This window comes from Euprymna scolopes, chromosome 10 (assembly GCF_053919585.1).
Source record: "Euprymna scolopes isolate OS-2025 chromosome 10, ASM5391958v1, whole genome shotgun sequence".
Classification (NCBI taxonomy): domain Eukaryota; kingdom Metazoa; phylum Mollusca; class Cephalopoda; order Sepiida; family Sepiolidae; genus Euprymna; species Euprymna scolopes.
The window spans coordinates 27915220-27940993 of NC_136491.1; the positions used below are offsets into that span (position 1 = coordinate 27915220).

The window sequence follows — 25774 nt, forward strand, 5'->3', positions numbered from 1 at the left end:
ACGAAGTAATATATCGTATTGAAGCGTATTTTACGACGGATCAAAGTCACCCCGCTAGTCTCGTTACAAGATTAAGTGGTAGCTGTATTTGTTTATAAAATCACTTAGTACTTAATCTTTGAGAATGCAACTGTATATTTAAAAATAGAAGCTAATGAAGCGGAAAAATTAAATGGTTTGTAAGGGAGATAATTAATTTCTATGGGTTTATTTGGATGTGAATTTTTAGATCGTTTGTTCTTGCATATTTTATATGAAAGGGAAATAACTCTATTGATCTCTGAAATTTGTCGCAGTTGTAACCATCTTTAGATATTATTACTAAACAATACTAAATTAGAATAGACAATAGTATATGTAAATAAGTTAAACAACTATGATTAAAAAATAAACATCTAAAATATTACCCAGAGGAAATAACTTTACGTATCGCAAATTTTGGAGTTATTTTCGTTATATAACGTTCCCTCTTAACAAGGCATATCGCCACTTGGACATGAGTCTATTTGGGAACATGCCCAGGAGAGATTAACAAGATGTTGTTTTACGTTACATTTAAACTTCTGCACATCGGCACAGTCAGAAACAGGTAGCAGGAAGTGAATTCCAAAGTTTAGCAGTCCTGAACATGACCTTAAACTATATCCGATGGGGAGGCCTCAGCTTGCGGGCTTTGGGGAGTGTGGAGCTACCCCTTAATTGCCATTGCTCTCAGATCCGAAGTGGTAGTACCCGTTAGGGTCCCAACTATGGGTTAAATAAAAACTGACTTGAAAAAAACCCCAAAACAAACAAATATATTCTATTAAAAACTTTTTCTTCAAAATCACTGGATTTGGCATTAAATGACCTAGAAAGGGTTGATATGCCGTAAAACAACCAACCAACCAACCAAAGTTTAGCTGTTCGAGGGAAGAAACGACTAGAGGAAAGTTTTTTTGGCATTTAGGGACTTCAACAGTGAAGGGGTATGATTTTGTTGCTAAGTGGGTTTGTCGTGGGGGGGACACAAGTGCAACGAATTTATCAGAGCACATCCCATTAAAATACTTGTAAAACAAGCAGATGCAACATTGCAGCGATGGGATAAGGGTTTGTTAATTAACAGTGGGATATATTAGCTTGAAGACTCGTTTTTGGATCATTATCCAAGAGGGCGATTAGCGGTAGATGTACTAGCTCATATGTGGCAAGAATACTCCATACATGGGCGAATAGTGGCCTTGTAGAGTTACAGGGTACTCTCAGTAAACACTACAGGAAATATAATCTGCCTTAATCAATTATAAATGGGACACCCCCAGCATACATGCACTTCCCAAAGTTATTGTACTCTCCTTTGAAGATGAGGTATGCTTCGAAAATTAACACCGCGTTACCATTTTGGTGCAACACCTTTTATGTTGATGAATAAATATTTTATAAACGAAAATTATTGCAATTTAATATTGTCAGTATTACTTTAATATTTCATTGACACAGCTTTCTGATAACTCCTTTCACTGTGGACAATGCTTTAAGTAAACTACAATAGCCTCATATACAAGGTGAATCCAAAGTAGAAAATGGTTGTCAAAATGTACAGAGCAGACTTCAAAGCTGTGAAAAGCAATAAGGAAAACAGTTTGAGCACTTGCGTTGATAAATAACATTTTTCATTGTCTTATTACATAGTTGTACGTATACGTGATCTCTAAATGTCTTTTACTGTTCACACACACACACACACACACACATATATATATATATATAATATGTATGTATATCTTTCGTTAATTCACTCATGGCCGACGAAACGTCGGCTGCCCGAGAAAACGCTACATAGACTGCACCAAAGCTCACCCTCAAGGGCCGCAATATCCCTTCAATCTTTGGAAGACTTTGCCAGCGGACAGACACTTGCCGTTACACATTTGATAGCGGGATGGCTTTCTTCAACGAACATGAGCTACAGCTACGGAGCGTCGCACACTGAGACACCGACGGGCAGCAACCACTCACCATCAAAATCCAAACCGCCTTCCTGTACTCTCGGTGCAAAGCAGTGCAGACCACGCATCGGGCTTCAGTCATCAACGGAGTTACAGTAAAAAAAAAAAAAAAAAAAAAAAAAAAATGGCGTCGTCATCCACATCACTGAACTGTCATAACTAACTAATGATATATATATATATATATATATATATATATATATATATATGGTGGAACAATAAAATTATAGCCCTAGAAGACAGGATTCTATTTTATAAATTTTTTTTTCGTTGTTGTAGACCTACTAGTTGGCCAGTTGTGTACAAATCCCAAAAGCAATAGGAGCCTTCTATCTTGTCTAAAAGTGACACAATGTTCAACGAGCAAGATTGGAGATGCACGTTGTACAACTCATGCTCTCTACCAATCCAAGTTATGGCAACAGAATCATTGCCAGCACCCTAAAAATACATTGCAGGATTGCTATGAATAGCAGACGTGTCCAAGGTGATGAAAACAAAATTTCCGGTTATGGTCTTTGGTGTGGTTTCAAGTGAGGGCCACATCATGCCACCTCGCATCTTCGAAGTCAGCTTGAAAGTCAGCACAGTGTACCTAGACGTGCTGAAGAGTGCGGTGATCCCCTGGTAAAGTCAGGTGGTCGCTAACAGATCCTGTGTGTGTCGGCAGGACTAAAGAGACCCAGGCTTGGCTTCAGCAGAAGTGACGACTTTGTTCCCTTCTCTAATTGCCCCCCTACCTACCTCCTACGACCTGAACCCGCTGAACTATTTTGTTTGTTCATACGTCGACAACATGACCTCCAACAACACCAAAGCCGACGCTTGTAGGAGAAGGGCATGATTTTTTAAAATAAAACTGCAGTGTTTTTTTGTTATATAGTTCCTTCGTGTACATAATTGCTCTTCAAAACATTTTCTAAATGAACAGAATTTCAGCAGTCTATTTGACCGCCCGTGTTTTGAGAGGCATGTGTATACAAGACAGAAAGTAATATCACACTGTCTGGCATATTGCTGAAGAAAATGGAGGCATGTAAAAACATGTCGTTTAATCCGTCTTCCACTTCTCTATAGAATTAAGCTACTCATTAACGGCTTAAAAGGTTTGTTTTTCGACTGCTTCACCCTTGCTACCGGAAGCTGACAGCAAGTTTTTAAACCGACTTGGTTATCTTGGAATGAACTACCATCATAGTTTTTCTTGGTTCTTTAACCCCCATCCTTTCACTGAGATCACCGGTAATCTTTACTTATTTTCAATTAAATTGAGGTGAAATCTCGCTGCAAAGTGACAAAAATTTTTTAAATCCCCCATTTGCTGCCAGCTACAAAATTCTCACGCTAACTCGTACCTCTGAATGATGTAATAAGCTAATAAAACGGCAAGATATCCTCTGTATATATGAATTATATATCTCTTTGTAACGTAAGTATTTTCTCTATCCCAACAAAATGCAACAGTAACAAACTATTTTATATCTATTTCTGTTATTCTGATGTGACTTGCTCCATGTGTAACATGGTGCGTGTTTGAGAAAATCAGCAGCAGCCGTAGGATAGCTGACGAGCGAAAATATTAGCAGCAGCCATCTTAGCATATATGCAAATTAAGCAAGTGTGCACGCGCTGTCACGGGAAGGAGAGGGGAAAAGAAAAAGTGCAGCACGTGATCGAGCAAAATGAAAAGGTGCACACCAGGGAAGATGAACGTGTGAACGCGAGGGCCGGCATGAGGTGGCAGGGAGAGAGACTTTTAAAAAGCATACGTTCTATGGCAGAGCGTTGTAATTCACGTGTGCATGAATAGACTTTTACAAAATAATGAAATGCGTTATCGTTGTAAGAACCGCGAATAAATGCATTTCATTTGCACACTTGAAAGAAAATGCTGGGTTGGATTTTTATTTCTTTATTTTTTATTTTTTTTTTTCCTTTGTGACGAAATCTCGGACAACGTGCGGGTGCGAGAGTTGAAGTGTAACGACGTGGCTGAAGTGTAACTGCCACGTTAAACATGTAGTAATCTCCCAACAAGCTATTTACAGCTTTATACTAACATAAGAATAGAGCACGCCTAACACTCCTCTCCCCCACTTTTTTGCCTTTATAGGTTAATGAGACCAAGGACTTATCTTTCTGACGTCGCTATCGTGCCGCACACGTTTTCACAGAAAGTCTTGCAAACACATCCTTTTCTGACAGAAAATCAGTCTTTTTACAAAAATACTACTTGATCTTATTAGAGTATGTTTTACAACGCTCTGTCATATAACGTTTGCTTTTTTAAGTCTCTCTCTCCTTGCCACCTCATGCCGGCTCTAATGTTCGCACGTCCATCTCCCCCGTTTGGCCACCTAGTTTTTCCTTCTGCTCGACCAAGTGCTGTCCTTTTTTTCTCCCTCCCCCCCTTCCTTTCCGTGACATCAGCGCGTGCACACTTGCTTAATTTGCATATATGCTAAGATGGCTGCTGCTAATATTTTCACTCGTCAGCTATCATACAGCTGTTCAACTTTAGTGTTTCTGTTCGTTTAATGCGTTTGGGTTTTCTTCCTTTCAAACAGCCTCATTTTTCATATTTCATTATAGATAGAATGTTGTAATTCATGCCAATCTGACATGGAAAACACTTTTTACGTATTTAAAAATAAAGAATTATTTCAGAAAGCCCAATTTTACCAATATACCATTTCATAGATAATACATTGAAGAATATATGCCAAAAAAGAAATGTATACCACTGTGAAAGTTTAAAAACTAGATTATTTCTATAATTTGACGGTTATGTGAGATTTCGTCAAGTATAGTGGCTGAAAGGGGCTAAAATCAATAAATATAAAAATAAAAATATTGAAGGCGTTTCACTCATAAATGGTGCTCGGAATTATAATTCAATTACTTAAAAAAGTGGTATTTGCCTGTTTGGTTACATTAAAATTTTAAAATTCATGGAAATACTTAAATATTTAAACACGTCTATGCTTCCATACTTCTAAAAACATTAATCTATATGTGAACGGAATTTCTGAAACTCGCTATGTCTGTTCGTGTGTCTTCATATTTTCAAACTCTATCTCTTCCGAAACTGAAAGTCACAGAGCGGTGCTAGGGGCCTCAAATGATTGGATTTTTATGGATGTATCTTTTAACTGGTTAAAATTAAGAGGTCAAAAAATTAAGGTCAAATTGAAAACCTCGTTATACATTTTGTACATTCATCTTGGTTCATTTTTAATCAGTTCATATGCGTATCATGTTGGTACAGTGGTAACATCACCAGCTTTGAATGCTAGTTTTGCTTTCGGTTTCGATTTTAGCTGATGGCACCCAAATACTTTTTTTTATACTTTTGAAATCACGACTATATATATATACTAGACCACCCGTGACCCGTTGGGTCAGTACGTTATATTAGCTATGGAATTCATGTATGAGCGTGACACTTGTGGCATAAAGAAAATAGTTTTTTTTTACATAACAGAAGCATTTCTATGAAAGTATATTAAAATGAAAAAAGAATATAGATAGATTTCTGTGAGTCGTTCTGTTTATTATAATTGTTATTTTTTTTTAAATTACAGTTACTGAATTATAAGTGGTTGGTCATACTTATAGGTAAATATGCACTGAACAGGTATCATAATCCTTATTATAGTTAAATTCAAATTTTGATATATCATCTTTTAAATGAAATTGTTAGTTGAAAGTACAGAATAATAAAAAAAACACTCTCCACATGTTAATAATGGCTTTTTAAATAGAAAATGAAAATAAAATGTAACTTTTTTCATTTAATTTAAGGAAACATTCAGTACCCATTGTGTAAAGGAAAACACTATTTAATGTAATAGAAATGTGTGCATTTGCCGATTCAGCTTTCCGTTTGGAAATGTAAGCAGACGACTTTAAAAAACATGGGAAGAAGAAAAAGAAATTTTTTTGTAATAACGCCCTCTAGTAAAAAGGTCTGCATTAGTTAAGGGGGATAACTCTATCCAGTTTTACATCCCTCCCTTTTTCTCTCTCTCTCACACATACACGTAACTATTTCTCGCGTACGTAACGAAAACAGAGGGAGTAGGAGTGTTGAAATCTATTAGAGGGAAAGTGAGAGGTGTTTTCTTTCCGTAAATTGTATAGGGTAATATTTCATATTATTAATAGATTCATAGATAAATAGATTTTATAATATATATTATAATTATCTATGAATCTATGTATTATTTGTATATATAAATAACTATTTGATCAAATTAAATGAAATTGTTTGTATTAAAAGCGATATAAAAATTCCAGAATTGGAATAACGGATTGAAGACGTTGCTATTTACGCATGCGCAACCGGATGTTGAAAACCGGAAATCTGATTGCAAACATACAAGATCCATAGACTTTTAGTATTATATAGATATATATATATATATATATGAAATCGGGACAACTTACAATGTAATATTAAAGCGTATTTTACGACCGGGTAAAGCCTCCCCCCCCCACACTGTTAGTTATTGGAAATTTGAAATTCATGTACCTGTATTTTAATATTTTTTGCATATTCTTATAGCAAATTATCAAATATCTTGGACATGAAAATGTTTCTTAATAAAATAAATTAAGTCTTTAAATGTTTACATTTTCAGGGATATATATATATATATATATATATATATATATATATATATATATTAAAGTATGTCTTTTAGGAAACAAATTTTTAATTCTATTTTTAATTATAGAAAAAGCATTTTTTGCTTCAAATATAAAATTCAGAGTTATTTTTTTTATTTTTTTAAAAAAAGTTCAGAAATAACTTAAGATTTTAATTAGTTAAAAATAGTAATTTTTTTTCCTGTGTAATTGCCGTCGCTAGTATAGTATGAATATTTTCGATCATAATTTTTAATATTTCTAACATATCTTCTGTTCGATCTTTTTTTTTTTTTCTTTTTTTTTTTTACTAATTTCGACGTGTAACGCAATTACGTAAATATCTATACTTAAAATACATATTTTTATAACCAGTTAAAATACACAAGCACCAAAATACATAGTTCGGCAAAAGTTTATTTCGTTCGGTTTAAATTCTGTAAAAGCACAAATGTAATGTCATATTTTGCAATAAAATCTTTTTTTCTTTTCTTTTCCCAGGAATCTCTTCAATTTTCCCGACACCCGTGTTGCCAAAAATCACAAATATTAACGGCACCAACATCTGGAGCGTAGAAATCGACATCGCCGGTTTTAACAGTTCCGACATGAACGTTACTCGCCGTGGCCTGGCCCTGGAAGTGCTCGGCAAGCAAATCAATGCCCAAAACCAAACTCGTGAGATGTTGTATCAGCAAATGATCCCTTCAAGTGCTGAACTGAACAAGCTGCAAGCCGTCATGAAAGACCATAAACTGACAATAACTGTGCCTTTGAAGATAGAAGAAACCGTTATCATTCCTATTAAAGTGGATTCGAATTTAAAGTTTAAGCCCACAGTTAAAGCAACTTAAGTTGCTTTATGTTGAAGCTTGAATAAATTCGAAAGAAGACAGTTGTTAGTCTAGAAAGCATATTTGTCGATCACGCATATTAACCTACTTGGACGTGGCCAACGTAAACGAAAGGCCGTTCCACTGATGTCGCAGAATAAAGGGCAATGACCACAGTTAAGCGATAGACGACGATTACGGGGATAGATACTTTGTTTCGAATCTCAGGATATATATATATATATATATATATATATATATATATATATATATATATATATATAATAAAAATGATCCAAAAGTGACCTTTTTCGGAATAAACAATTTGCATTTGGACAATTGCAATTAAAATAGAATATATTTTTGCCGATAAAATACTGCAGTAAAGTTTTTTAAAAAAAAAAGCACCAGTTTTAAAATACTCCTTCATAATAGTCGCCTATCGCCTAACCGTGACCATTGTACCTCATTCTTGACGTCAGCAGGTTACGTGACTTCAGTGGAACGGTCTTCTATTTACGTAGATCACGCCCCAGTAAGTTGATATGCGTGATCGCCGCATATTTAATGTGGATTAACATGTATACCACCTCAATACTATATATTTTAGTGAAGTTGCACAAGTATTTTAGCAAAAATCTCGGAGCAAAAATTCTTAAAAGAAAAAAAAAAGGCCTTTTTACATCTCATTTCGTTTTACCCAAACCCAATGTCAGTTTGACGCTTTCGGAATTTACTCAAGATTGGTCCAATTTTCTCCTCTTAATTGGACCATATTAATCTATTCTTTTATAGCTATTTTTTTTTTCTCGATTGTTTTTTCTTTTTCTTCTAGTGGTTGCTGAGTATCTCACCGCAATTTACTAAGGATTTTATTTTGGCAAATATTGCTTGTTTTCATTAACAAAGAACATGTTTGTAAAACTGATTGAATAAAGAGAAATTTCTATTACCCCCTCAACGTATCTGATTTTTTTTCCTTATAAACTGTTATTGAGTTAACACGTAAGGCTGGAATAACTGCATACTCCCTATTCATAAAGTGGATGGTACCGCATTTTTTTTATTTATTTTTTAACAAAACCTGAATATCAAAATTTATCATAGGACACTGAGAAATATATTGAATAAACAAATGTTTTGATAAAGCTTTTTTTTTTTTTTTTTTTTTTTTTTTCTTTTTTTTTTTTTTTTCTTTTTCTTTTTTTTTTTTCTTTTTTTTTTTTTTTTTTCTTTGCTGTCCAAAGAAATATTTTTTATAGAAACAAAAAAAAAAAAAAAAAAAAAAAAACCCACAACACTCATCAGTCGAAAGTTTCAAGAATTAAGGGGCCTCTTCTTTGGGCTAACCTTTGAGCTTTATATGAGACTAGCCTTGGTGCCCAGATGTTTGGAGGTGTTGATAGAAAAAAAAGTTGTAGACAGGCAAGCTCGACCCGTACTAAGGAGGCAAAGAACGTGAAAGAAAAACCCCCCTGATGTTTGCTGTTGCGCTCCTCACCAACCCGGAAGTGATGTAGGTTTAAATTAAGGCTTCTCTCAAATAGGGGATGATTTTCGAAAATATCGACGTGAAAAGCGACCCCTCCCTGTAGAAAAGTGTCCAGTTGAGGGCGAAGGAATTGTTTTTGGACAATTTTTCGATATATGCCGTCCGAAGGGTCGAGCTTCAAAACGCTACCGATCTCGTGACAATCTGTCGCGTCTGTCAGTTTTAGGCAAATATATACACACACACACAAACAGATAGGTGAGATTTATATTAGATGTATACCTATTCGTATATTTCATTACTCGTATCTATAAAACGTTGGGTTAGTAAAGAATTTAGGATCATAATTGGTCAATAGGTGAAAGGAAAAAGTAACTACGTTATAATTAGGGCTGTGACGACAGAATATTTCTATTCTTTTGACTCTCGGGTATATATCCGACACAATTAGATACACTTAATCAAACGAGAACCACATCCGCCCATATAAAAACATAAGATATTAACGAATATATATACTCGAGTCAGAACAATGAAAAGAATATGCTGTTGTCACAGCCCTAGTTATAATATATCTTTTTTTTTTTTGGTCTTACTAGATTCCAGGACAAGAATTCATCTAGTCTGGTAGTGTCCACCTTAATGTTGTGACTACAAGCAACATCACTTAGAGAAGGCGCGACAATCCTCGTATGAATATTCACACCAAGGGGATTTTATAGGTCAGTGTTTCTGTAGCTCCATCTGAATTCGAACTCTGCACACTTAGGTTGTCAGTTATTAGCCACCGTAACCTGAAAACACTCCGTTTATATATATGTTGGTTAAAATAGTTAACTTAAGTGTATTCATTAAGGTGATGACTATTCTAAACACAGCAAATCTATTGTACGAAGGCAGTTAATCAACGTCCGTTTCCCTAAAGCTTTTTTCTCTCTCCTGTATATGAATTTACAAGTTAACCCTGTGTTAGTCATCTGGGTGTTCCAAACATACTTATTTCCATTGGATGTTTCTACACACCAATACAAAAATGTTTAGTGTTATTTCATGAAATATAGTTATTCTGTAGCAGACGCAAATAGACCTCTTTCTTCTATCAAATATTCCTCCCTGATTGAGTGATGTGGCCATACACTGGCCAATCAGAGGAGTAGCGCGTGAATATTTTTAACCCCCAAGGACCTGACAGCTTTCGGTCCTGAGAAGAAAAAAAACTCGCTCTTACTCCACCAGTTTTCGAAGGGACTAGACCTTTCGCTCCTCTGCTCCTACTAGGTATCAGACGACAGCCACCGGCTGTAACAACCTAGTAAGCAGTGAAGTCCCGAACCTTCCTTCCTTCTTTTCCTCCTCCGAGTTTAATGCCTTTTTAAATAAACCTTTTCCTTAAGTTTAAGTGGTTTGTTTGTTCGGAAAATTGTGTTAAATTATTTTATTAGGGAGTGCCTTAGAAGCACCAAAAAATCCGGCTGATTCATGATATATCTACATTTCCTGTTGAACAGTTTGAACCACTTTAATCTTGTTGATATCTATAAAAGTGAACGTGTCTGTGTACATTTGCCTTCGCAATAACTCTGTCAATTTTCAGTCTACAGACTCGAAATTTGATATACAGTGTACTGAGATTTGGGAAAATTTTTGTAATCCATTTTCGGACAGAAATTTGGCTGTTAAAGGGGTCAAAGTTCAACGATTTGACCTTTGAGAAGTCTACCAAACTCCGACAATTTTGGGTCTACACACTTGAAATTTTAGATATAGGTTCCTTGGACATGGATCTAACTTAATATAACTTGATTTGAGCCCAAAACAATAAATTTTAAGAGGTCATAGTAGGGGTCAAAGTTTTAAAAAAATTTTTCTCAACATACACCTCCAAACACCCGGGCAACGCCGGGCTGAAATGCTAGTTAAACTATAAAAGTGAAATTGTCTGTGTGCGTGTACATTTCACTATCAAACTACTGTCAATTTTCAGTCTAGACACGAGATTTGACATAAGGGGTCTTGAGATTTATAAATATCTTTTTAATGGGTTTTCAGACAGACATTTGGCTGTCAAGAGGTGAAAGTTCAACGATTTGACCTTTGAAAAGTCTACTAAACACCTCCACCAATTTTGAGTCTAAACACTTAAAATTTTAGATGGAGCTTACTTGGACATGGATCTAAATTTTTAATTTGATTTTAGCCCCCTTCCCTACTCCCTCAAAAATATTAACGGGTCAAATTTAAAAGAAAATTTGACCTCTGCAATCTCTACCAAATTATTCGGCCAATTTTTAGTCTAAACATTTGATAGTTTATATAAAGTGTATTCAGACATAGGGCAAGCGTTTTAGTCAGTTTTTGGCCGAAAATTTGGCTGTCAAAATTCAAAAGATTTAACCTTTGCGATCTCTAACAAACTATTCAGCCAATTTTTGGTCTAAACATTTGAAATTTTACGTAAAGGGTATTCAGACATGCAGCAAGCTTTTTAATCAGTTTTTGGGCGAAAATTGGGCTGCCAAAAGGTCAGTTGAAAAAGTTACTCTTTGCAGACTCTACCAAACTCCCCTGCTAGTTTTGAGTCTAAACACTTAATTTTAGATGTAGGTTACCTGGACATGAGTAAAACTTTTTAATATATCTATATATATAAATTATACATCTGCACATAAAGTTATGAACAGTACATAGGGCCCGAGCAAAGTCAGGCTGAACTGCTAGCAAATTATAAAACCAAGAATTAAGCCATTACATTAGCTAAGCTTAGTTACAAGACTGAAGAGTAATAAATTGTAAATAAAATAATTCCATCCAAACTTATAAAGAAAATACCAAAAGACATTAATTTCATGTTAAATATTAGAGTAACTTAATGATACATAATATGCGCTTAAATCTACAAATTTTTATTCCCATCGGAAAAATATAAATCATAAAATCATACCTTCGTTAGCCAGCTAGGGTGACTGGACACCCCCAGAAGGGCAAAGCGATGTCTATTTCCAAGGAAAACTGAGATACAACTTCATCATACCAGGTGTTCTATACCCTCACTGAGTCAGGAGAATACTGGGAGGGAGGAAAAGAAATAAGCTGCCAACTAGGGATTATGAGCATGTAAGCAAAGTTGGGGTGACAAAATACCCCATGGGATTAACATAGAATTGAAGTCAATAGGACGCAATCTTTTTCTTCCTCGCATGTTGTCACTAAAAACGGAAAGTCTGTGATCTTACACGGTGAGTTTTTTTTCCCCAATTGAAAGGATCGAGTTGACAGCACTGATTATACTTTTCTAATGATACTGTACCATGGGGGGGGGATTTCTCGTCCTCATGAAGTATATGATCGATATTTTTTTTTTTTTTTTTACCAGTAATGCCAACCCTGCAAAAAACAGGGACAACCCATTGATCATGAAACTTGTGCAGACTAACATCACTGTCAGAAGCAAAAGATATAGTATTGAATTCGAAGTCACATGGGAATCAAATGAAATGACAAAGCTGATGCATCCCCCAACAATGCTCAGGAAGACAACATTGAGCAAACATTCAAGATTCCATTCGCATCTATCGAAGATACCCGGTGAAACAAATACAAGAGATTCCAATAACCGCATTTAAAAAGGACGATCAGAATCTTAAAAAGGTCTTTCGATTGGGATATGAGATAGTGGGTCAATGTTTGACATCCGGTATTTGGAATCGTCCCATTACTAATATATATATATATATAGAGAGAGAGAGAGAGAGAATCAATAAAATAAGAAAATGGCAATATAAAAATATATATTGATGTATACAGATTTATTCAATAAGGATGATGCATCAATTAGGGCTGTAGGATAAGTAAAACTATTTATACCATGGTATTTTGAAGCCTAATGCTTCTCATCAAAAGAGAAAAGATGCTAGGTAACATAATAGGGATGCGACGTCTAACGATAGTTTTATTAGAGTCGAAATCATTGTGAAGTGAGATACAATATTGAGAGTATTTGTGGGTGGGAGAACTAAAGTGATCTCTGGGATATAGTATAGCTTTTATTATATAATGAAGGTAGGAGCATAGCATATCTGCCATAATGGGTTCAATATATGTGTGCAATATATATAACTAAACTCTCAGGAATATATATATATATATATATATATATATATAAGAAAAAGTAATATGATTTATATGATAATCATTTATTTAGAACCCAAAAATTGAACATCAACAACCAATTAGTGTACGATCGTTTCTAAGACGATTCATCTTTTTTATATCAATCAAGTCTCATCATCAGCATTGAGATCAGACACTAAATAGAAACCTTAAGTACATGATCAACACCAACATATCAAAAGATTATACAAATAATGATTATAGGCTAAAAGAGGTAACTATGATATACTTAGATGTTTATAAGGTCTATATGAAGAAATTATATATATATATATATATATATATATATATTATATAGGTGTATGTGTGTGTATGTATATATATATATATATATATATATAGAGAGAGAGATAGATGTGTGAGTATATATATGTGTGTGTGTGTGTATTTCATTGAATAAAATATACATTTCATACACACACATATATATATATTATGTGTTTGTGTGTGTGTATACATATCTAATATGTAAACGGCTACATGTCTGATTGTCTGTATCCATATTTTCAAACTCTATCTCCTCCGAGACTAAAATTTGCAGTTCGGCGTTAGGGGCCTCAAATGATGGGATTTTTTTGATGAACCATTCCTTTATGGGTCTTTAGCTGGTTAAAATATTTTTGAAGGGGCCAAAAATGGGTCAAAATTGAAAAAAAATCGTTAAACATTTTGTAAATTCATCTTGGTTCATTTTTTTATTGTTAATTTTTTATCAGTTCATATGCATGTCACATTGGAACAGTGGTAACGTCACCAGCTTTGAATGCTGCAGTTTGGCTTTCGGTTTCGATTCTAGGCGATGGCACCCAAATAGATTATTTTTACTGTTGACGTCACAACTCTATAATAATATATACAAGATCTAGAAAAATTAACATATTTAAGCGTATTTTACAACCGGGTAAAACTGGGTGTCCATTTTCCCGCTAGGATATATATATATATATATTGCATTCCTCCCCCTTCTGTTGATAAAATCTCAGTATTTAGTGAAATTGAATTATTGTATACTCAATTAAAACACCATTCGCCTATCTCTACTGATGAATTAACTAGTGTTAAAATTCAGTTGGGCGAATTAGGTCGGAGGTTTTCTGCCATAAATACTAAATCTAGTGATTTTGTGTGGCAGAAAAATCATTTTGAAGCGGCAAAATTAATTAGGTCTAATCCCGACATTTATCTTTCTCGCCCGGATAAAGGATCGGGCGTTGTTATACTTAACAAAACGGATTATATCTCCAAAATGTTACAAATCTTGGACGATAAAAGTAAATTTCTCCGTTTGGGTGATTTAAGCCATGATGATACTTTTCGTATGGAAATAAAAATCCAGAAAAGATTTCTTCAACTTCATAAAAGCGGATTTATTTCTAAGGAGATTTATGATAGAATCCGACCCATCGGCTCTCAAAGGCCTAGAATGTACGGTTTACCCAAGGTCCATAAACCCAACATTCCTTTGCGACCCATTTTATCTATGCTGGGTTCTGCACAACACGAACTTGGTAAATGGCTGGTTGATCTTCTTAAACCTGTGCTTTCTTTTTATTCGGTCCATTGTATCTCTGATTCTTTTCAATTCGTATCTCAGATACAAAAATTACCTTTATCTAAAAATACCGAGTTCTTGGCTTCCTTTGACATTAATAGTCTTTTTACTAATATACCTTTGGATGAAACCATTGGTATTTGTGCTGACTATCTATACCGTGGCCCCTTAAAATCTCCACAATTTCCTGAACGAATTTTCGTTGAACTGATGGAACTTGCTACTAAATCAGTCTCCTTTAGTTTCAACAACATTATGTACCGTCAAATTGATGGGATATCTATGGGTAGCCCTCTTGGTCCTTTGTTAGCCAACATTTTCGTTGGATTTTTGGAAAACGAATTATTTTCCAAAATTACTAAGCCAGCATTCTACACACGCTACGTTGATGATACTTTTGCATGCTTTCCCTCTCGGAGTGAAGCTGAACAGTTTCTTCGTCTTCTTTGCAACCTGCATCCATCTTTACAATTTACTATGGAGGTTGAAGACTGTAGCTCTCTCCCATTCCTCGACGTTCGTGTTTCTAAAGTTGGTACTACGTTTGAGACCTCTGTTTATAGAAAACCTACATTTACAGGGCTCTATCTTAATTGGTTTTCTTTTGCCCCTCAGTCTAGAAAAATAAACCTCATTAGCGCTCTTACGCATCGTGCACTTATGATTTGTTCACCAAACCGTCTTGATACGGAACTTGAGGAAATCACAAATATTTTTCTTAATAATGGATATCCCATTAATATAATAAAATCTACTATTGAACGTAAAATTACTACATTTAATAGTGGTAAACATATTGGTCCATCACGTTGTCCCATTTATCTAAAATTACCATGGTTGGGTCCTGTTGGCCTTCATATTGTTGAAAGGATTTCTTCTGCTACTCAACGTTGTTTTCCAGCTACTATGCTTAGAGTAGTTTACACAACTCGAACCTTTTTCTCTTCTTTTCGTAAAGATGTTTTGCCAACCATTCAAAAGAACTCTGTTGTTTATAAATTCGTTTGTCAGTGTGGAGCTGACTACGTTGGCAAAACATCCCAAAGATTAGAAATGAGAATATCCCAACATATCCCTCGGGATATTCGACTACACCAGGTTTCGAGAATATCCGGGCACTCCCAAGCTCATGAGTCCGCCATTGGTAATCACCTGTTGAGTATAAATAGGTGTGCCGATCAATATTCCGATGGGTGGTTTTCTGTTCTATACAGTGCGAGGTCGAACTATCATCTCAATATTATTGAGGCGTTAGTTATTAACAACTCTCGACCTAGCTTGTGTAGACAAAAGATTCTGAAACATCAGTTGGAGATATTCATTGATTTAAAACCACCTGAACAGTGAGATTTTTTTTTTTTTTTTTTTCCCACTGTTCTTCCAACTGAAACCAAAATTCCCTTCTTCCCTCATTCGTTTTCTTAGTTTTTAATTTATCATTCTGACGTTTCCTCTTAGAGGGTCAGACGATAAGGCCTTAAGGAAATTTTAATAATTTCACCTGCCCATTTCTTGTTTTTTTTTGGTATTTAAATTAAATTATGTTTCCTCTGAAATTTCTCCTTCCATTTTGCTGTACCAAAAATTTACTTATATATATATATATATATATATATATATTTACCAGTGGGGAAAAACTGGACTAGAGTGCTCAATGTGTAGTCAGAGCAGTATATAGGAAATTTATTACTGTGAGTTCAGAATGAGTTTACATATTGTTTTAGCTAGAGGAAGATCCTCAAAGAGAGGAAATATCCAACTAGCATCGTCAGAATTCATAGATGTCCATCTATGAATTCTGACGATGCTAGAATATTGTGATAATTGTTTCAGTTTGAACAGGTATGGTGTAATAAATTATGGGGTTTATTTTATTTTTACTTTCATCATATTTTGCTTTGGTTTTGATACTCCCAAATTCGAAGCTATCTCTTTACAACCCTTCCTTTTCATAACCTATCATACTTTCATGAATCAGTCCATTTTCAGTAGGCTGTTTTTGAACCCAGTCAATGACGGATACTTTTGCTAGTATATATATATATATATATATATATATATATATATATATATATATATATATATATATATATATATATATATATATATATATAATCACTTTTGAAGAACACCGAACGTAGTGTCATAATTAATTGCTGAGGGTTTAGTTTTTTTTTTTTAATTTAAATTATGACACTACGTTCGGTGTTTTTCAAAAGTGTTATAAAATGATGTATCCAGCTAATATATATATATATATATATATAAATATATATATATATATATATATATATATATATATATATATATATATATATATATATATATATTAGCTGGACGCCCGGCGTTGTCCGGTCTTACAATGCGCTTAAACATGATATATTAATTTATACAGATTGCGTACGTATTATTATAGAATCAATCCTCTATTGAATAGTATATATTACGAGAAATAATTTGCCCAGTGGATTAATTCGAAAAAAAAAAAAAAAATTAAAAAAAAAAAAATAGTAATGATAAAGTCGTTCATCAAATTCTGCCTGTGTTTGTTTACAGTATCACGTTAGCTGTTATTTGTGCTTGAAGATGAATGCCCTGGAAAATTCATTTTTGATTAATGTTTAGCTTAAAAATATTCAAACGCAGAAATGATTTACGGCGATTTTAAATGGTGTCTCTTCTTTTATCGTAAATTGAATTCATTAAAAAGAAAAAATTAAAAAATGGTGAGGTACACCTGCGATTGAACAAAGGATCGTTCGATTACCACTGTGCTATATTTCCCGATGTCAATAATTCCGTTTTTTTTTTCTTTTTAAGGAAAAATGATTTGTTAAAATTTTATCTCCCTTGCCGGTGTAACGAAAAATATTTTCCTGTAAAAGTTCTTTTCATCTATAAAAGAAAGACTATTTTTAGGACTTTTTCGACTTTCGATACTTATCGAGTGAATTCTGTACAAGACATATCTAAGAAGACTGCGAGACATATAATCAACCATATAGGAGCCTATTCGTGACCAGACACACACACAGAGACGTTCAGATCTCTCTCTCTCTCTCTCTCTCTCTCACACACACTTTCTCTCTCTCTCTCTCTCTCTCTCTCTATATATATATATATATATATATATATATATATATATATATATATATAACTGTATAATATATATATAACTGTATAATATATAATATATATATGTATAACTGTATAATTTATATATAATATATATATAACTCTATAATTTATATATAATATATATATATATAACTGTATAATATATATATAATATATATATAACTGTATAATATATATATAATATATATATAACTGTATAATATATATAATATATATAACTGTATAATATATATAACATATATATAACTATATAATATATATATAATATATATTATATAACTGTATAATATATATATAATATATATAACATATATATATATAACTGTATAATATATATAATATATATCTATCTATATAACTGTATAATATATATAATATATATCTATCTATATAATATATATAATAAATATATATATAATATATAATAAATATATATATAATATATATATAATATATATATAATACATATATATATAATACATACATATACACACACACATACATATATATATATATATATATATGTATATATATATATATACACGAGTAAATACTGTTAAACATATCAGGATTCCTCTGACTGGCAGAAAATATTGAAAACAGTTTGAATATTAAAGAATAACGACAAACAAAAGAATTACCTGTTAAGATATTGCTCATTCCTCGGTTTCACTCCATCTGTTAATGTTTCTCCATTTTTAAAATGTGTAAAGAACGAGTCGTATCTCAGTTCACCGTCACCGGATGCCACCGAATTGTCGACTAAAAAAAAAACAAAAAAAACCCATTTCCCGATCTAAATAGTCATTGGTCGGATTAGTAACTCTGGACACGAAAAACACTTCAAGGCAAAATGATTGACATTTAAAAACAATCGGCTTGTGATGATCACAATTTAAACGTTTCATTGTATGATTCGATTGATGACACACAACAATCATTTAAATCTTATATATAAACGGCTATATGTTTGTCTGTCTCCATATGTTCAAACTCTATCTCCTCCAAAAACTAAAAGTCGGCGCTAGGGGCCTCAAATGATTGGATTTTTTACGGGGCGTTCCTTTATGCGTCTTTAGTCGGTTAACATAATTTTGAAGGCGTCAAAAATGGGTAAAAATGTAAAAAAAAATAATTTTTAATTTTTAATCAGTTTGTATGTGTGTTACGTTGCTGCAATGGTAACGTGGCCAGTTTTGAATGCTACAGTTGCGGTTTCGATTCTAGCTGATTGCATCTAAATGTGTTTATTTTTACTTTTGAAATCTCCACTCTATAATGATATATTAGAAATTTGGACAAACTAAAATATCATATTTAAGTGTATTTTACGCCCAGGCAAAGCCTCCCCCCCAGCTAGTAAATAAATAAATAACCTCAGATCGATACACTCTTATAATAGTTTCTCTCTTTTTGTTTAATTTTACTTCAGTCGTTCTCAGAAATCAAGGGCCCCTCCTCCTGGGGCTAACCCTTTATTTTTATGTGAGATATATATATAGATATACTCCATTATCTCCCGTATCTTGGGTTAGCAAAGAAGTAAAGGATACTAATTTTGCTCTCCCTAATTCACCATTTAAATATATTATAGTATAGCTTTCTTGTGGCCTTTCTGTCTTACCGGATTCCAGGACAAGAATTCATCTAGTCTGCTGGAGTATCCAGCTTCGGGCTATTACTTGAGGTAACATCACTTGGAGAAAGTGCACTATTTATTGTAAAAGCCAGTGTGGGTTAACCATATTCGAAGAGATCTTATTTGGGCAGCGAATATTATGTGATCTGTTAATATTTTGTTAGTGTTTACTTGTAGGAAAATTATCCTCATTCTTTTTTTTTTTTTTTTTACATGGTGGTCACCACTTATCAAGGCCCGGAAGCCACTCGGGTTAATGAAGTTAAGAACCTTATTTTTTTTCTCCGCAATCGACCATTTAAAAATGTTAAAGTATATTTTTCTTACGGTCTCTTGGTCTTAACGGATTCCAGGGCCAGAATTCATCTAGTCTGATGGAGTAATCAGCTTAATGCCGTTACTATAGCGACGTCACTTGGACAAAGTGCACCATTCTTCGTATAAATCTGTATGGGATAGCCGTACCAGGTTATCTCATTTTGGGCTTTAAATACTATGTTATTTTGAATATTTAGTCACGGATTACTTGGAGGGGAGAAATATACTCATACCAGGTTGTCCAGCAACCTCTTGTACTAAGAGATCTTTGCCACTCAATGACCGTGTCTAGTTGACATTCAAGTTCTCTCCAATATCATAATTTGTATCATTCTGTATCTGATTTTCGAACCAGTTTGAATTTTCCCAAGAGTGTTTTACACATTTATGTTCCTACGAGTCGAGATAAACTTGGGTTCGAGCGAAGTCCCCTGTGCAGAATTTATAACTCGACGAAATAACAGTTTCTTCTCACGTGGCTCGCGACACAATTAATAATAACGAAAGAAAAGGAAATATAAAACGGGATGTCGGCCGTGAGAGTTACGGCCCCTTAGTGACACGTTGTTTGCTTCAGATTAGTGGTTCTCATGGAATAATCAAGTGACGCATACGGATGGCAAAAATGACAAAACGAATTGTCAACTATATATATATATATATATATATATATATATATATATATATATATATATATATATATAGGCTGACTAAAAAAAAAAACAGAGGACATTCAATTGTTTTTCTGAGCATTTTACAGTCAACGGAGAAAAAAGGCCAAAGACCCTAGTGTTTTGATGTGATGTTTTGAATATAATTAACTAGTTATGACCAAAGTTTCATTTCATTCGGACAAAACACTAAGAAACGGGGCCTAATTTGAGTTGGGGCCCGTTTTTTTAAGTCACCCTGTATATATATGTTCCGTGTATTTGGGATTGTTTTACTCTTTTATTCATGTTGAATTCACCTATTCGTAACAACCATCATCGTCGTCGTCATCAACGTTGAGGATTTGTGCTGTTATGAACGTGTGTTCATTTTAAAAGCTGTACTACCGGCGAAGCGAACGTCTCTCTATTCTATGTTCTGTGTATTTGGGATTGTTTTACTCTTTTATTCATGTTGAATTCACCTATTCGTAACAACCATCATCATCGTCATTATAAATGCTCCTTCATATATATTCTACATGTACGTGTGTGTGCATATGTATGTGCATGCGTGTATGTATGAATGTATGAGTGTGCATGTTGTCATGTGTGTTTGTTCTTGCGTATGTATGTTTGCGTGCATCTATTTGTATGCATGCTTGTATGTGTACGTGTATATCTTTATTTCGATATGTGTGTGTGGTGGAGAGGACTCCCAAAAGCCCTGTTATGGCAACCCCTCTGGGTGAAGCAAATCTCTGATTTAAAAAAAAAACATAAAGTGGGAGACCAGTATCCGCATTAAGCTGGTCTGCAGCTTGATTTGTTGCTGGCTATCTTGCTCATGCTTGTTGCTGGATCTCAACATTTTGAACCGAGAGAGAGAGACTTAGCTGTCGTACAAAGCTAAAACTCTGTAACATCATCTTTGTATAGATACTTCCTCAGGCATTTGTCTATAAAAATTGTCCGTGGCGATGGAAAAAGTGTCACGTGTTGTTACATGATAAGGGCTGTCCCCTTTACATGTAAGTATAAAAATAGAGAGTTTAGTTAAAATGAAAATGAAATAGCAATAGACGAAATTCGAACCTCGTACTTTAGGTTTAGAAATAGATTACGTGTGAGAATTAAAAAGGAATGTAAAACAAACAATTGTTTAGAATATAGATAAAATATTTCAAGAAAAGAATGTGCACTGTCAAGTGTGTTATGAAATTGTTATGAAAATTTTAATTGAAAGAATGCAGCTATAAGATAATGTTTTTAACATATCGGAAAAATAGGTTACTGAGTATAGGTTAAAATTCCTTTTGTAGAAAAAGGAAAAGTTTTGGACACGCATGTCCAGAACACGTGAAAGAAGGCACATGTTTTAACATGTGTATGACGTCACGGAAAATAGAAAGTTCTAGGGATAGAGAAAAAACTTTAGAGCAAAAGAAAACAGAAACTGGGAGAAACCCAGGGAGAGTCAAAGCGTCTAGAAGCGAGACGATCATTTTTAAACTTAATATGTGAAGCTTTGAATTCTTGATGATGGAAATCACGGCCGGTCGTGTGAAGAATAAACTCATCTGTATTTTTGTAGAACGTCGTCTTGTGTTTGTGATTCCTACAAAAAGGTAAATTGTATTGTTATTATATGTCTGTGTTATAAAATGTCGTGACATCAATATCTCATGTCTACACAATGTCTGAACAGTGAACACTATCTCCTCATTCAAAGAGCTTCTTCTCCTTCTCTTCCATTCTACACATAAAAAGTATGAACATTTAATATATAAGAATCATAACATGAACAATCTCTCTCTCTGAGTCTTTCAACATTCCTCTTAATAAAAATCTCTCTAAGATACAACAAGCCATCTAATAAGACTCTTTCTAAGCATCTCTCTCTAAGACTCTCTCTTTTAATGAAACGTATATGTAACATATACATATTTTGGTGCCCTGAAATGCTGGAAGCATGTAATGATTGATCTGCCATCATTCTATATATGCATATGTGTGTGTGTATATGTATGTATGTATGTATGTATGTTAATATATGTACTAGTGTATGCATGTGTATGTATACCTATTTGCATATGTATGTATATATGTATGTGTGTATATATTTTTATTTATTTATTTTTGTGTATACATGTTTATGTGTGTTTGTGTGTATATACCTATATATATTTGTGTGTATGTATGTATATGTATATGTATATATGCATATATATGTATGCGTATAGGTGCATATATATGTATGTGTAGGTATATGTAGGTAACTTTATGTGTATGTATGTATATGTGCATACATGTGTACGTATATGTATGTGAATATGTATGTGAATATGTATGTATATGTGTGTATGTATTTGTATATGATAGTATACATGTGTATGCATATATGTGTATGTGTGTACATGTGTGTATGTATATGTTTGTATGTATGTGTTATATTTATTGTGTATGTATGTATGGATGTGTGCATGTGTGTATGTTTATGGGTATGTGTATGTATGTGTGTATATGTATATATATATATGTATGTATGCCAAGGACCGCCTTCAATGTCATGTCTGCTTGAGCGTGTGAATTCGCTGGCAGGACTAAAAAAAAACAAAAACAAAACAAAAAGAAAGGTTATCTTTGGGCTCATGGACTTTCAGTGACTGAGGGGGTGGCACTCGTCTGACAAGACGTTGCAATCATTATATATATATATATATATATATATATATATATATATATATATATATATATATATATATAATTGCTAAATACAGACCAATCAACATAATGATTTAAAAAATAAAAAATGGAAATAATTTATTTTCGTTTTTTATCCTCCTCCCGCCATATTCATGAAGTGCAAAAACAAGGATCATAACTAGGGCTAGAATAACAGCATATCATTTTCATTGTTTTAACTCTCGAGTGTGTATCCGTATCTCTTATATGTTTTTATATAGAGTGATGTGGTTCCCAGTTTATGAACTGTGTCGGATGTATACTTGAGAGTACAAAATAATGATAAGAATATTCTGTTTTCATAGACCTAATCATAGCGAAAGGTTTTCCTTATTCTATGGAGCTTTAAAACTTAGGCTTTTGTTTTTTACATAAGGGGAAATAACTAGTAAAACAAAAGTATAGAATTGCAATAGAAATAATTAGCATAAACATTGAAAACTTTGAAAATTGCAATATTCGAAAAAAAAAAAAACATTTAAAATTGCAGAAATACAGACATTCAATTTGATGTGGAAAATCACCAAGATTTTCCACAATACCGATGACGTCATCATTTGGCGTGTACATTATTTTCTGTGTCAATTATACGGATGCTCAACGGCGCTAAAATGATTAAAGGAAGTGACGCTTTTTGCTATCGGATTTTCATATTCACGTTTATATTATACTAACAGTTCAGCCCGGCTGTACTGTTTACAACTTGTCCTACTTGTGAATACAAAGTTGCTTTCCTGGTCGTTTTCAAGTTCAATGTTAACAAATTCCTGTTGAGCCATCCTCTTAAATAATCAAATTCTTCCCAGATACAAGCATCATCTGCAATCATCAGCATCAACCTGCCACAAATTCGTTAAATTCATTAACATTTGTCCTAGAAACAGAAAATTCTTGAATTAGGTTGTCTTTAACATTTGTTTAAAAGAAGATTACTTTGAAAAGAAACCAGGCGATCGTCCAGGAGTAATAACTTAAGTTTAAGACCAATTTATATTGCATCACTAGCAGTTCAGCTCGGCTTTGCTCGGACCCTATGTACTGTTCATAACTTGCCCTACGTGTGAATACACTTTGTGTAAGATTTCAAATGTTCAACCCAAAATTTGTCCGAGTAATTTCGTAGAAACCGCAGAGGTCAATTTTTTTTTAACTTTGACTCCAATTTTGACCCCTAAACATTTATTATTTTGGTCTCAAATCAAAATAAAATGTTTTACCCATGTCCAAGTTACCTACATCTGAAATTTCAAGTCTCAGGTCAATTTTTTTTTACCTTTGATCCCAATTTTAACCCCTTAACATTTATTATTTTAACCCCTTAAAATTTATTATTTTGGTCTCAAATCAAAATGTTTTACACATGTTCAAGTTACCTACATCTGAAATTTCAAGTCTTTAGACCCAAAATTGGCAGAGGAATTTGGTAGAATCTGCAAAGGTCAACTCTTTCAACTTTGACCTCTTGGAAGCAAAAAAACTGGTTAAAATGCTTGCCGCATGTCTAAATACTCGTTATGTGTAAATTTTCAATGTTTTGACCGGAAATTGGCTAAGTAGTTTGCTAGACACGCAAAGGTCAAATCTTTTAAACTTTCACCCCTTGGCAGTTCAAATTTTCGACTCAAACCGATTAAAAAGCTTGCCCTATCTCTGAATACACTTTATGTAAAATTTCAAATGTTTAGACCAGAAATTGGCTGAGTAATTCGGTAGAGGCCGCAAAGGTCATTTGACCACAATTTTAACCCCTTAATATTTAATTAAAAGGGTTCAAATCAAATTAAATGTTTGATTTATGTCCAAGTAATCTACATTTAAAATTTCAAGTGTTTAGACCCAAAATTGGCCGAGGAGTTTGGTAGAGTTTTCAAAGGTCAAATCGTTGAAGTGGGACCCCTTGACAGCCAAATTCTGTCCGAAAACCGATCAAAAAGATTTTCCCAAATCTCAATACTCCTTGTCAAATCTCAAGTCTCTTGACCGAAAATTGACAGAGTTATTTGGTAGGGAAATGTACGCACGCACACACACACACACACACACACACACACACACACACACACACACACACACACACACACTTTCACTTTTATAGATATATAGGTTGATTTATAAAAATTATTAATTTAATACATATATGTATATGTATATATATATATATATATTAAATTCTCTATACAATAAATAAATGTATGCAAATGGCTAACGTATTAATAAGTTGGTTATTTTCAAGTTCCGTCACCGGATGTTTACAAATGTTTTGCCCGGAGCTATCATCTGCTAAATGAAACCTATTTTTAATAATTTTTTTTCTAACAATTGCATTGAAATTGTATTTCAAACAATTAACAACAAAAAAATGTTATCAATTATTCTGTTTCTTTGCTTATATTTCAAAAAATACAATCCCCACTATATATAACATGATAAAACAAGTAATAGTTTTTTTTTTTAATTATTTTTTCTTTAATATAAGTTATTTTTTATACGAATATCAAGTCCTTATTCAGAAAGTTAACGTTATCAATGTAACTGTAAGAAAAAAAACATAAAAACAATCAAAATTTACACATATGCTAAAAAAACAATCGATAAA

The 25774-nt window shown here is 33.4% G+C and overlaps 1 protein-coding gene across 1 annotated transcript in view; it reads left to right on the plus strand.

The window, feature by feature from the left end:
- The window catches only part of LOC145285891 (uncharacterized), a 67492-nt gene extending 59628 nt beyond the window's left edge, over positions 1–7864 (plus strand). Inside the window, exon 2 of the mRNA XM_080134355.1 lies at positions 7143–7864. Within this exon, the coding sequence (XP_079990481.1) occupies positions 7143–7495 (353 nt within the window). The 3' untranslated portion in view covers positions 7496–7864. The remainder of the gene's footprint in view (positions 1–7142) is intronic.
- The last annotated feature ends 17910 nt before the right edge of the window (positions 7865–25774 follow it).